This window comes from Conger conger, chromosome 16 (genome assembly GCF_963514075.1).
Source record: "Conger conger chromosome 16, fConCon1.1, whole genome shotgun sequence".
In the NCBI taxonomy this organism is placed as follows: Eukaryota; Metazoa; Chordata; class Actinopteri; order Anguilliformes; family Congridae; genus Conger; species Conger conger.
The window spans coordinates 37,562,190-37,573,666 of record NC_083775.1 but is presented as its reverse complement, the minus strand read 5'-3'; the positions used below and the strand labels follow the sequence as shown (position 1 = coordinate 37,573,666).

Sequence of the window (11,477 nt, the reverse complement as noted above, 5' to 3'; positions counted from 1 at the left end):
CGAAAGCTCCAAACTGCAAGGAATTTGTGTCAAAATTGTATCAAAGAATAGACTGAGTGCAGGGCTGTGTTTCCGTTGTGTAGTCACTGTGCTGCATAACTGATAGCACGCTACTACAGCGCATATTTGACACTGTTTAATGAATGCAGGCCTCTGTTTGTGTTTGTGTAGAACTGGTACATTAGGCAGAGTACTGTATAACTGATATAGCACACGTTCACAGTGCATATTTTACGCACTGAGAGCTCTTGCTGTTCAGCAGGGATCTCAATTCATATTTGATACTGCTGCTCTTAAGGAAGTGTTGCTGATTTGCGGTATATTAGAGTCAAGCACTGTGTTATATCTAAGTGTTTCCTGAAAATTGCTGTGAGTTTAACAAAGTCACCCAGACAGTACCCCGAGCCTTCTGGGAAATGTAGTTCTCTTCACACTTTTGCAAGAGGCAGGCACATTTACTCTTTGGGAATTGGAGGTAATTTTGTACTAGTGTTGCTTGGAGTAGTAATGGCTGTCTGCCCTGTCGGGTCTATCTGATTCCACTGAGGAGTAGACCTGGCCGTCGAGAGGGACTCTGTCATTGCTGATTAATGGTGTTCAGAAGGGCTACACTTGTGGTCAGCAGTGCAGGCAGATATGGTTTAAATCTCAAGCACATGCTGTCAGACACATTCATCCCTTTCAGCTGCTGTGTAAGATCCTTATTCACTGTTTGGGGAGGATCTGAGGACCAGGAAACCGCTCCAGACCATGCACTCATTGACCACTTCATTAGGTATACCTGTACCTGTACAGCAGAGAATATCTAATCAGCCAATCACGCAGCAGCAACTGAATGCATAAAAGCACGGTTAAGAGGTTCAGTTGTTGTTCAGGCCAAACATGAAAATGGGCAAGAAATGTGATCTAGGTGACTTTGGACTGTGGAGTGATTGTTGGTGCTAGACGGGGTGGTTTCCGTGTCTCAAGAAATTGGCTCAAGCGATAAGAGCAGTGAACTGGCAGTCGGAGGGTCGCTGGTTCGATCCCCCGCCCTGGGGGTGTCCCTGAGCATGACACCTAACCCCCAAATTCTCCCGATGAGCTGGTTGGTGCCTTGCCAATATAAATGGCAACCATTTACCATTTACAACAGTGTTCAGCGATTGCTGTGAAAAGCAAAAAAAAACATCCAGTGAGTTGTGTATGCCTTAACGAGAGAGGTCAGAGGAGAATGGCCAGTGTTGTTCAAGCTGACAGGAAGGCACCAGTATCTCAAATAACCACACATTATGCAGACGAGCATCTCTGAACACACAACACGTCGAACTTTGGAGTGGATGGGCTACGGCAGCAGAAAACCATCCATCCATCATCTGAACCCGCTTATGCTGAACATCCATCCATCCATTATCTGAACCCGCTTATCCTGAACATCCATCCATCCATCATCTTAACCCGCTTATGCTGAACATCCATCCATCCATCATCTTAACCCGCTTATCCTGAACATCCATCCATCCATCATCTGAACCCGCTTATCCTGAACATCCATCCATCCATCATCTTAACCCGCTTATCCTGAACATCCATCCATCCATCATCTGAACCCGCTTATGCTGAACATCCATCCATCCATCATCTTAACCCGCTTATCCTGAACATCCATCCATCCATCATCTGAACCCGCTTATCCTGAACATCCATCCATTCATTATCCTAACCCGCTTCTCCTGAACAGGGTCGCAGGGGGCTGGAGCCTATCCCAGCATACATTGGGCAAAAAGGCAGGAATACACCCTGGACAGGTCGCCAGTCCATCACAGGGCACACACACCATTCACTCACACACTCAAACCCACGGGTAATTTAGACTCTCCAATCAGCCTAACCTGCATGTCTTTGGACTGTGGGAGGAAACCGGAGTGCCCGGAGGAAACCCACGCTGACACAAGGAGAACATGCAAAATCCCCGACGGGGATTCGAGCCCAGGACCTCCTTGCTGTGAGGCGGCACAGTGCACCACCCGTGCCACCCAGCAGCAAACCAATAAGTAAAAAAAGACCTAATAAATACCTAATGATGTGCTCACTGAGTGTACGTTAAAAGGAATGAAGAAACTACAGGGATTGCAAACACAGAACATGATATGTGGATAAAATTCTGTGATGTGCACCCTTGAGGTTTAATTTCCAGAGATTAGCCTTATTCACACACGTGTCAAAACAGAGTGTGCGTAACGCTGATCATTATGGTGCTCACATGCATCTCAATGACACAGATTGCTAATGTTATGGTTGTTTTGCATATACTGGTCCTGAGGCTCTTGCAAAGGTCAATGGCATAATTTTGCCATCTTTTTGTGATTGTGCGTGCAATTTGTTCTGGTTCATATAATCAATGATCTGTTCATACCGGCTGTCCATGAAAGGTATAGAAATATATACACTCAGTGAGCACTTTATTAGGTATTTATTTGAGTTATGCTGCTGTAGCCTATCCACTTAGAGGTTTGATGTGTTGTGTGTTCAGAGGTACTCTTCTGCACACCACTGTTGTGTGGTCACTTCCTGTCAGCTTTGAGCACTCTGGCCATTCTCCACTGACCTTTCTCATTAACAAGGCATTTCTGCCCACAAAACTGCTGCTCACTGGATGTTTTTTGTTTTTTGCATCATTCTCTGCAAACTCTAGAGACTGTTGTACATGAAAATCCGAGGAGATCAGCAGTTGCTGAGCACCAACAGTCCACGGTCAAAGTCACTTAGATTTTTTCCCCATTCTGATGGTTGATGTGAACATTAACTGAAGCTCCTGACCCGTATCTACATGATTGTATGCATTGCACTGCTGCGACATGATTGGCTGATTAGGTAATCGCCTGAATAAGTAGGTGCACAGGTGTTCCTAATAAAGTGCTCAGTGAGGGTATACTAATAATAATAGAAATAATAATAAGATATTTTATTTGTGAAGAGCTTTTCCCAAACTCAGATGTTCTAAAATATATTTTTACTTGTATGTATTAAGTTTAAAACACCAAAAATGTATATACGCATACTCTACAACCAAAAGAATAGAAGCATAGTTGGCTTTGCAGGTCGCACAGAGGTCTACAAAATAGAGATAAGAAACTCATATTATATATATGGTGACCTCCAATATGCTAGTTTGTTACCTCAGTTTTATGCAACTATATATATTGTGTCCTCTCGTGGCTTCCTGTCGTACCATAATTAAATGTGTTTTCAGAGCTTAATTGTCATTATTGTAGGTTCCAAATCTGGTCCAGGGTTTAATTAACTGATCAATTAGTGCTACAGTACTAATTGGCCTGACTGGATTCACACGAGACTCCCAGGCACGAGACTAAAGGGTGGGTGGAAAAGCAGTAGACTTTGGCCCTGGGGGACAGTATTTTGAGGGATAGGGGTGTACATGGTCCTAAAGGGTGTCTTATTACTCCAGTTTTTGACTTTCACAATTCTAGAGATGATTGCATACACATTAATGGAAAACTGAATATATCACTTCAGATTCTTAGATAATTCATTTAAAAGTTCCCTTCTTTTGAAACGGATGCCATACGCTGGAATATAGCTGCGGATTGCTAATGTTATGGTTGTTTTGCATCTACTGGTGCTGGCGCTCTTGTAAAGGTCAATGGAATAATTTCACCATCTTTATCAAGCCACAGAAGTGCATAGTATGCATTATGTAGAGTACTGACCAGCCCATCCACCACCCTAACATCCATATCTGGTCTCCTCTGCAGTACTGAGCAGCTGGTGGTTAAGATCCTGAAAGCCCTGGACCTCCCGGCCAAAGATGCCAACGGCTTCTCAGACCCCTATGTGAAGATCTACCTGCTGCCAGACCGAAAGAAGAAGTTCCAGACAAAGGTTCTATGCCATAACCCACCCCGCTGGGCAGAGCAGGGGGAGAACACCACGCTGTTTCCTGTTTATCAGTTTCTTTCTTTTCTTTATTTTCACCACTTTTTAACAAACTCTGCAAGGACCTTAGCAAGCAGGGGGTTTTAGGTGGCGCTGTGTGTTAGCGCCCTGTGGGCCTGTGTGTTAACACGCTGTGGCCCTGCGTGTTAGCACTCTGTGGGCCTGTGTGTTAGCACTCTGTGGCCCTGTGTGTTAGCGCCCTGTGGGCCTGTGTGTTAGCGCCCTGTGGGCCTGTGTGTTAGCACTCTGTGGGCCTGTGTGTTAGCACTCTGTGGCCCTGTGTGTTAGCGCCCTGTGGGCCTGTGTGTTAGCGCCCTGTGGGCCTGTGTGTTAGCACTCTGTGGGCCTGTGTGTTAGCACTCTGTGGGCCTGTGTGTTAGCACTCTGTGGGCCTGTGTGTTAGCACCCTGTGGCCCTGTGTGTTAGCACTCTGTGGACCTGTGTGTTAGCGCCTCTGAAGCAGGTGGCCAGCTTGTCCTGCCTTTTTATTTGTGGCTCTCTCTTTATGCACTGTCACTATTAATCTGCTGGTGTTTTTAGGGAGCCCCTGTTTATTAGCAGGGAAAGGTGCATCAACTACCGTTGCACAAGGTCAAAAGCTATCAGGCAAGCTGCCTGTCTGAAACTGCTTCCTCTCTCACCCGACCTGTGCTGTCTTTAATCTACCTTGGGAAAAAGGTCCTCAACTGGTGGTCTACAGATTTGGAGATAGGCAAAAAGCAAAACAAATTTATAAAAGGAGAGTGGACAGTTGTTTTTTGTTGTATTCAGACAGGGGAATGCAGAGGAGAGGCTTATTCCAATCGCTTCCTCTTTTTAAATTTCCTTTCTACTCCTAGCTCTACCCATTGGGAGAGGCTTGAAAGAGGCTAGGAAAAAGAAGTTGGGAAATCAAGAAAACATGAATTAGGCTAACGGAATGTCTTTCTCCTTCAAAAGTCAGTTTGAAGCCACGTCAGTTACAGACGTTGCAGATGCGTGGCAGATGTGGAGAGGTGGACCCACAGGTTGATCATTCATACGTCACGCTTTCTGAAAAAATACTTCCGCAAAGGATGCGCTCGTCTCCTTGCTCAGAGGCGAGATTGGGAGTTCCTAACTTCTACCTCGAGCTCCTAGAAGGAGCATTTAGCGGGTTGGAATGTCCGTAAAGACGGCGGATCTTCATCGATTTTTGGGTCAGGAGCAAGGAAAATAAGCAATTGGAATGAGGTAACAGATCGCAGAGGAAGGATGGACAGGGATTGAACCCCCGCTCAAGCAGGGGGATTAATAGTTTGATCTTGAGAGTAGGCTGCCCTATGAACTTCAATACACATCTCTCCAGTACTGGAATGTGTGACAAACTGTGTCACTTGTATCTTTAAAGGCATACCATGCCGGATTTTCACCTTGAAAATATAATAAAACAAACATGCTCAGTCCTGCAAATCATATTAGATTGCGGTTTGCGTAGCTCGCTGCTGTCACACCGTAGTCTGCCAGCATCATCTCGGCGGTGTCGGTGGAGAATGGGGGTGTTTTTCGTATGTAAACAAAGGGCCGCATCAAGGCTTAAAATTCTAGTATTGTATGTCTATTGTATGAGGTGGAAATTGCTTTGTCGGTGGCAGAAGTGTAAGCCATACAAAGTACAAGGCAAACAGGTCTGTATTATGCATGAAATACATGCGTTCAAAAGGCATATTTCAAGTTTGTGTATTTGAAGTGTGACCCCAGCCGCGACCTGCTGTCGACCGCCTCTCGTCTCTGACCGTCCCCCGCAGGTCCACAGGAAGACGTTAAATCCCATCTTCAACGAGACGTTCCAGTTCGGGGTTCCTCTCGCCGAGCTGCACTCGCGCAAGCTGCACTTCTCCGTGTACGACTTCGACCGCTTCTCCAGACACGACCTCATCGGGCAGGTGGTGGTGGACAACCTGCTGGACTTCAGCGAGGGCACGGGGGAGAAGCCCGTGTGGAGGGACATTGTGGAGGGCACCGCGGTGAGCACACGCCCGTACACGCCCGCACACGCCCGCACACGCCCGCACTCTCCGCACACGCCCGCACACGCCCGCACTCTCTGCACACGTCCGCACACGCCCGCACACTCTGCACACGCTGCCAGTCGGCTCCCTACAGCTTCAGTTCAGTGCTGTGACATCCAGCTAAAATGCAGCTGGCCGAGCTGGTCACAAAGCTGGTCTGGCTGGGTATGAGCTGGTCACAAAGCTCGTCTGGCTGGGTATGAGCTGGTCAACCATTTTGGCCACCAGCTGTTTCAAAATCTAGCTTGAGCTTTTTTTGTTCAGCATGGTGTTAATTTGAGACTCTGGAAATGCCACCCCACCCTATCCCCTAATTTGTGAATGCTGGCTCATAGACACCTCTTATTTTCAAACACAGTTTAGTATTGCTGTTTATTGAAAGGTTCCAAAATAAAATAATGACTGTCCAGCTAATTTTATTTACAGTAGTGAGTGAATAATCTTTGTTATGTCTCACTATCTCTCTGTCTCATGCAGGAGAAGGCAGACTTAGGAGAGCTGAACTTCTCTCTCTGCTATCTACCCACGGCCGGACGGTTGACCGCCACTGTCATCAAAGCCACTAATTTGAAAGCCATGGATCTGACCGGTTTCTCTGGTAACGAACACAACTATCAGTCAGCAACTCATTCATTCCCAACTGGATCGTGAGCATAACTGACGTTATACTGGCCATAGTGCTGAGGACCCTTCATTAACCAGAGCTAAAATCTAAAGCTAAAAGTAAAGTTATTAATCTACTTATATGTTATACAGTATAACCATTACATTACATTTAGCAAACGATTTTATCCAAAGCAACGTATAAAACCGTGCGTATCAAGGTCACGCAACAAAGAGCCAGTTCATGCAAGACTGGTTGTTAGGCTATGTACGTACACAAGTGACAACAGGTTAGGGGAATCCTGCAGAGGAGTTAAGGTACAGTTAGAAGAGACGAGTCTTCAGACTCCGGTGGAAAATGGGCAGTGAGTGAGCAGTTCTTATGGGGATGGGGAGGTCGTTCCACCGCTGGGGAGCTAGGGGTGGAGAAGCTCCGCAGTCGGGACAGGCAAGAGTTCCTGTGTTGCTTATGGAATGGGCATCATTTTTCTCATGGCAAACCGCTAAAACTAAGCAGGTGTGGGGCTGGTTAGTATTTGGATGAGAGATGTTCAGAGATGTTGTTCCCACTGCACCAAAAACCCAGAATGGAGATCTCAACTGACACACCTTGACCACGCATGAATAAACAAAGCCAACTGTCTTTACTGAATTATGCAGTATACTCTGCCTTCCAAACACTAGATTCAGTCATTCCCGAAAACCTGCTGCTTTCTCTGTGCTATTTGCTAATTTTAGACAAATTCACACGTGGTATTGCTGATATTAATAAACGCTTGGCCCATGCTTCTGTACCTCTTCACTTCTCCCTCTCTCTACCTCTCTACTTCTCTCTCTCTCCCTCTCCACTTCTCTCTCTCTACCTCTCCACTTCTCTCCCTCTCTACCTCTCCACTCCTCCTCCCTCTCTCTCCCTCTCCACTTCTCTCTCTCTCCCTCCCTCCCTCTCTACTTCTCTCTCTCCCTCTCCACTTCTCTCTCTCTACCTCTCCACTTCTCTCCCTCTCTACCTCTCTACTTCTCTCCCTCTCTACCTCTCCACTCCTCCTCCCTCTCTCTCTACCTCTCCACTTCTCCCTCTCTACCTCTCCACTTCTCTCTCTCTACCTCTCCACTTCTCTCTCTCTCCCTCTCCACTTCTCTCTCTCTCTACCTCTCCACTCCTCCTCCCTCCCGCTGTCCTCCAGACCCGTACGTGAAGGCTTCGCTGATCTGCGAGGGCCGGAGGCTGAAGAAGAGGAAGACCTCCATCAAGAAGAACACCCTGAACCCCACGTACAACGAGGCCCTGGTCTTCGACATTCCCTACGAGAACATCGACGGCGTGTCACTCATCATCGCCGTCATGGACTACGACTGGTGAGGCCGGGAGCGGGGCAGGGGGCAGCGGGCAGGGCGCAGGAGGCAGCGGGCAGCGGGCAGCGGGCAGGGGGCAGGAGGCAGGGGGCAGGAGGCAGCGGGCAGGAGGCAGGGGGCAGGGGGCAGGGGGCAGGAGGCAGCGGGCAGCGGGCAGCGGGCAGGGCGCAGGGGGCAGGGGGCAGGGGGCAGGAGGCAGCGGGCAGGGGGCAGGGGGCAGGGGGCAGGAGGCAGCGGGCAGCGGGCAGCGGGCAGGGCGCAGGGCGCAGGGGGCAGGAGGCAGCGGGCAGGGGGCAGGGCGCAGGGCGCAGGGCGCAGGGGGCAGGGGGCAGGAGGCAGCGGGCAGGGGGCAGGGCGCCCGGTCGGCCACGGTAAAGCTTGCCCTCGCCATGGTGACACGCCGAAAATGTAAAAAAAAAAAAAGTCTTCCATGACAAACACCCAGCCTTTCCAACGTTGGTACCATGATGCCTTCGGCAAATATCCAGCTATTCTGCAAACTTATCATTTCTGCTGCAGTATATGCACTTGATACATCATCCTGGATGAGGCCCATGGAAATATAAATGAGGATGTAAAGGATGAAGCCCTTGAGCTGTGTGCGGCACTAAGAGTGATACCTGCCTGAGGTCCCACTGAGATGGGGAGGGCAGTAACATATTATATGATTGCAATTCATTAATTTTTATGCGACAGACAAGGTGAAATTTGATATGTATTCTACAAGCAGTGGGCACTAACGCAGGTTCAGATTGTAAGCAGCAACACACACTCTGGGGTGTGGGGTAGGAACCATGACAACCGGTAGGCTTACAAAGGAGCTGCCAGTTATGATCCGCTAAATGAATGAATGTGCCAAAATCACACAGGAAAATTTTACTGTAGAGATTAAAGACCTGCTTGGGTTTGTGCTCATAGGCATGCTAACACAAGTCATATGTGACCTGTTCTATCATATTCATAAGCATGTTAACACAAGTCATATGTGACCTGTTGTATCATATTCATAAGCATGTTAACACAAGTCATATGTGACCTGTTGTATCATATTCATAAGCATGTTAACACAAGTCATATGTGACCTGTTGTATCATAGGTCACAATGCAATGGCCAATTTCACATAAATCGATGTTCATTTAAGCATGTTCTTTTTAGGCTGTTTTAGGCAAAAAAAAATCGTTTTTTGGCTTTTTTTTAACCACAAGATGTCAAAGTGAAAGCAGCACATTGTTTGGAGGCTAGCCAGCTTGTCACTGCTCACCAGTCACAAACGACCACATCAGCTGCGTTCGTGGCTACATGCTAATGCATTTGCTTTCATTGTCTGTATGTATTAATGTCAACAGTAGATGTTCAGAGTAATAACATAGTTTTAGCGGGTTTATACCTAAGAAGACAAGTTATTGTCCCAGAGCCCTGTGTTGGTCATCTCCCAGCCTCACGTAATTCTCGCGACAAAACTTTGACGCCGTTTTTCTCAAAAACATGGTTTGGTGGCACTCAAAATAAAATTTGTTTCTAAAACTCGAAAAAATGGCTTGGGGTCATTGCGGCTGATCAGGTGACGTGATGTTTTAAAGGAAAACACCAATATTTTGGGAGCTGTACCTTTCTGACTTACCCAGACGAGATGTTCATTTTCATTTTATGCGTTCATTAGCTCAATTTCCATGTTAGCATAACATGTTAGCTTAGCATAAAGACTTGAAGCCTATAGGAGTCAGTAGCCTACCTCCTTCAAAGTAAAGAAATACACCTTATAGCAACTCCAAAGCTGTTTTATTTACAAAATTATCTTAATCCAAAATAATATTCTCGATAGACTCTTAAACGTAATCCAGGAATATATTTTTCATTAAGGGTTCACCTCACTTTTCAGTGTTGTTTGTAAAGCTTGTTGTTCTGCAAAGCTTGCCGATGTACATGCCAGTATGCAGTCAATTAATGTGCAATTCATGCTGAGTTCAATTAAACTGCTCTTGATCTGTTTTTCCAAATGGTTGCGGTGTGTAAAAAGTTATTTAGTACATTTAGTCGCAGCGCTATATGATCCAGTCGAATCCTTCTCCACCATGTCTCCATGCAAGACTTCTTCTGACAAATTAATACCAGTTATGTAATAAAAACGGGTGCTTAAGCATTGTAACAGTAATTATACCATGTCTTTAAATTCACACCATCACTTGTCAGCAAGAGTGTTCCTCTGTGGAGTTTGATCTCTCTTTCTCTCTTTCTCCCTCCCCCCTCTCTCTCTCGCTCTCTTTTTGTTCAGTCTCTTTCTCTCTCAAGTAGCCACTTCCATTACCAAGGCATTATTTGAAACAACACTCGGGAAGTGGAACAAAATAAAAATGACAGAATTGAAAGATAAAGCGGGGTCTTCATGTGAGCATAACGATGACACTCACGGAAGATGAGCTGGGCCTTCTTTATGACTCCTCCATCCACCAGCATAATTACCATTATTATTATTACTCCATCCACCAGCATAATTACCATTATTATTATTACTCCATCCACCAGCATAATTACCATTATTATTATTACTCCATTCACCAGCATAATTACCATTATTATTATTACTCCATTCACCAGCATAATTACCATTATTATTATTACTCCATCCACCAGCATAATTACCATTATTATTATTACTCCATTCACCAGCATAATTACCATTATTATTATTACTCCAGGCGGCATGGATGGTGCAGTGGGTAGCACTGCCGCCTCACAGCAAGGAGGTCCTGGGTTTGAATCCCCGTCGGCCGGGGCCCCTTGTGCGGAGTTTGCATATTCTCCCCGTGTTTGCGTGGGTTTCCTCCGGGTACTCCGGTTTCCTCCCACAGTCCAAAGACATGCAGGTTAGGCTGATTGGAGAGGCTAAATTGCCCATAGGTATGAGTGTGTGAGTGAATGGTGCGTGTGCCCTGTGATGGACTGGCGACCCGTCCAGGGTGTTTTCCTGCCTTTCGCCCAATGTATGCTGGGATAGGCTCCAGCCCCCCTGTGACCCTGTTCAGGATAAGCGGGTTCAGATAATGGATGGATGGCTGGATTATTACTCCATCCACCAGCATAATTACCATTATTATTATTACGAGCGAGCTGTGATGTCACTCTCTCTCTCTCTCGTCAGCATTGGTCATAACGAGGTCATCGGGATGTGCCGGGTGGGCAGTGATGCGGAGGGACCAGGCCGGGAGCATTGGGCGGCCATGTTGGCCAACCCCCGCAAGCCAATCGAGCACTGGCACCAGCTGGTGGAGGTACAGCATGCGCCAGCCTCCGTCCAATTACTCTCTCTCTCTCTCTCTCTCTCTCTCTCTCTCTCTCTCTCGCTTTCTCTCTCTCTCTCTCTCACTCTCACTCACTCTCTCTCACTCTCTCTCACTCTCTCACTCTCTCTCACTCACTCTCTCTCTCTCACTCACTCACTCTCACACTCTCTCACACTCTCACTCTCACTCACTCACTCTCTCACACTCTCACTCTCACTCTCACTATCACTCACTCTCTCTCACACTCTCACTCACTCACTCTCTCTCACA

The 11,477-nt window shown here is 46.9% G+C and overlaps 1 protein-coding gene across 5 annotated transcripts in view; it reads left to right on the top strand.

Annotated features, from left to right (window-relative positions):
* LOC133114709 (synaptotagmin-C-like) overlaps nt 1-11,477 on the top strand; it is a 59,125-nt gene that overhangs the window by 30,260 nt on the left and 17,388 nt on the right. For all 5 annotated transcript variants that reach the window (XR_009705572.1, XM_061224290.1, XM_061224291.1 and 2 more), the window contains exons 7-11: nt 3,756-3,882; nt 5,703-5,921; nt 6,444-6,564; nt 7,757-7,928; nt 11,066-11,195. Coding sequence is in view for 4 of the 5 variants with exons in the window: in XM_061224290.1 (XP_061080274.1) it covers nt 3,756-3,882; nt 5,703-5,921; nt 6,444-6,564; nt 7,757-7,928; nt 11,066-11,195 (769 nt within the window). In the remaining variant the exon portion in view is untranslated. The remainder of the gene's footprint in view (nt 1-3,755; nt 3,883-5,702; nt 5,922-6,443; nt 6,565-7,756; nt 7,929-11,065; nt 11,196-11,477) is intronic.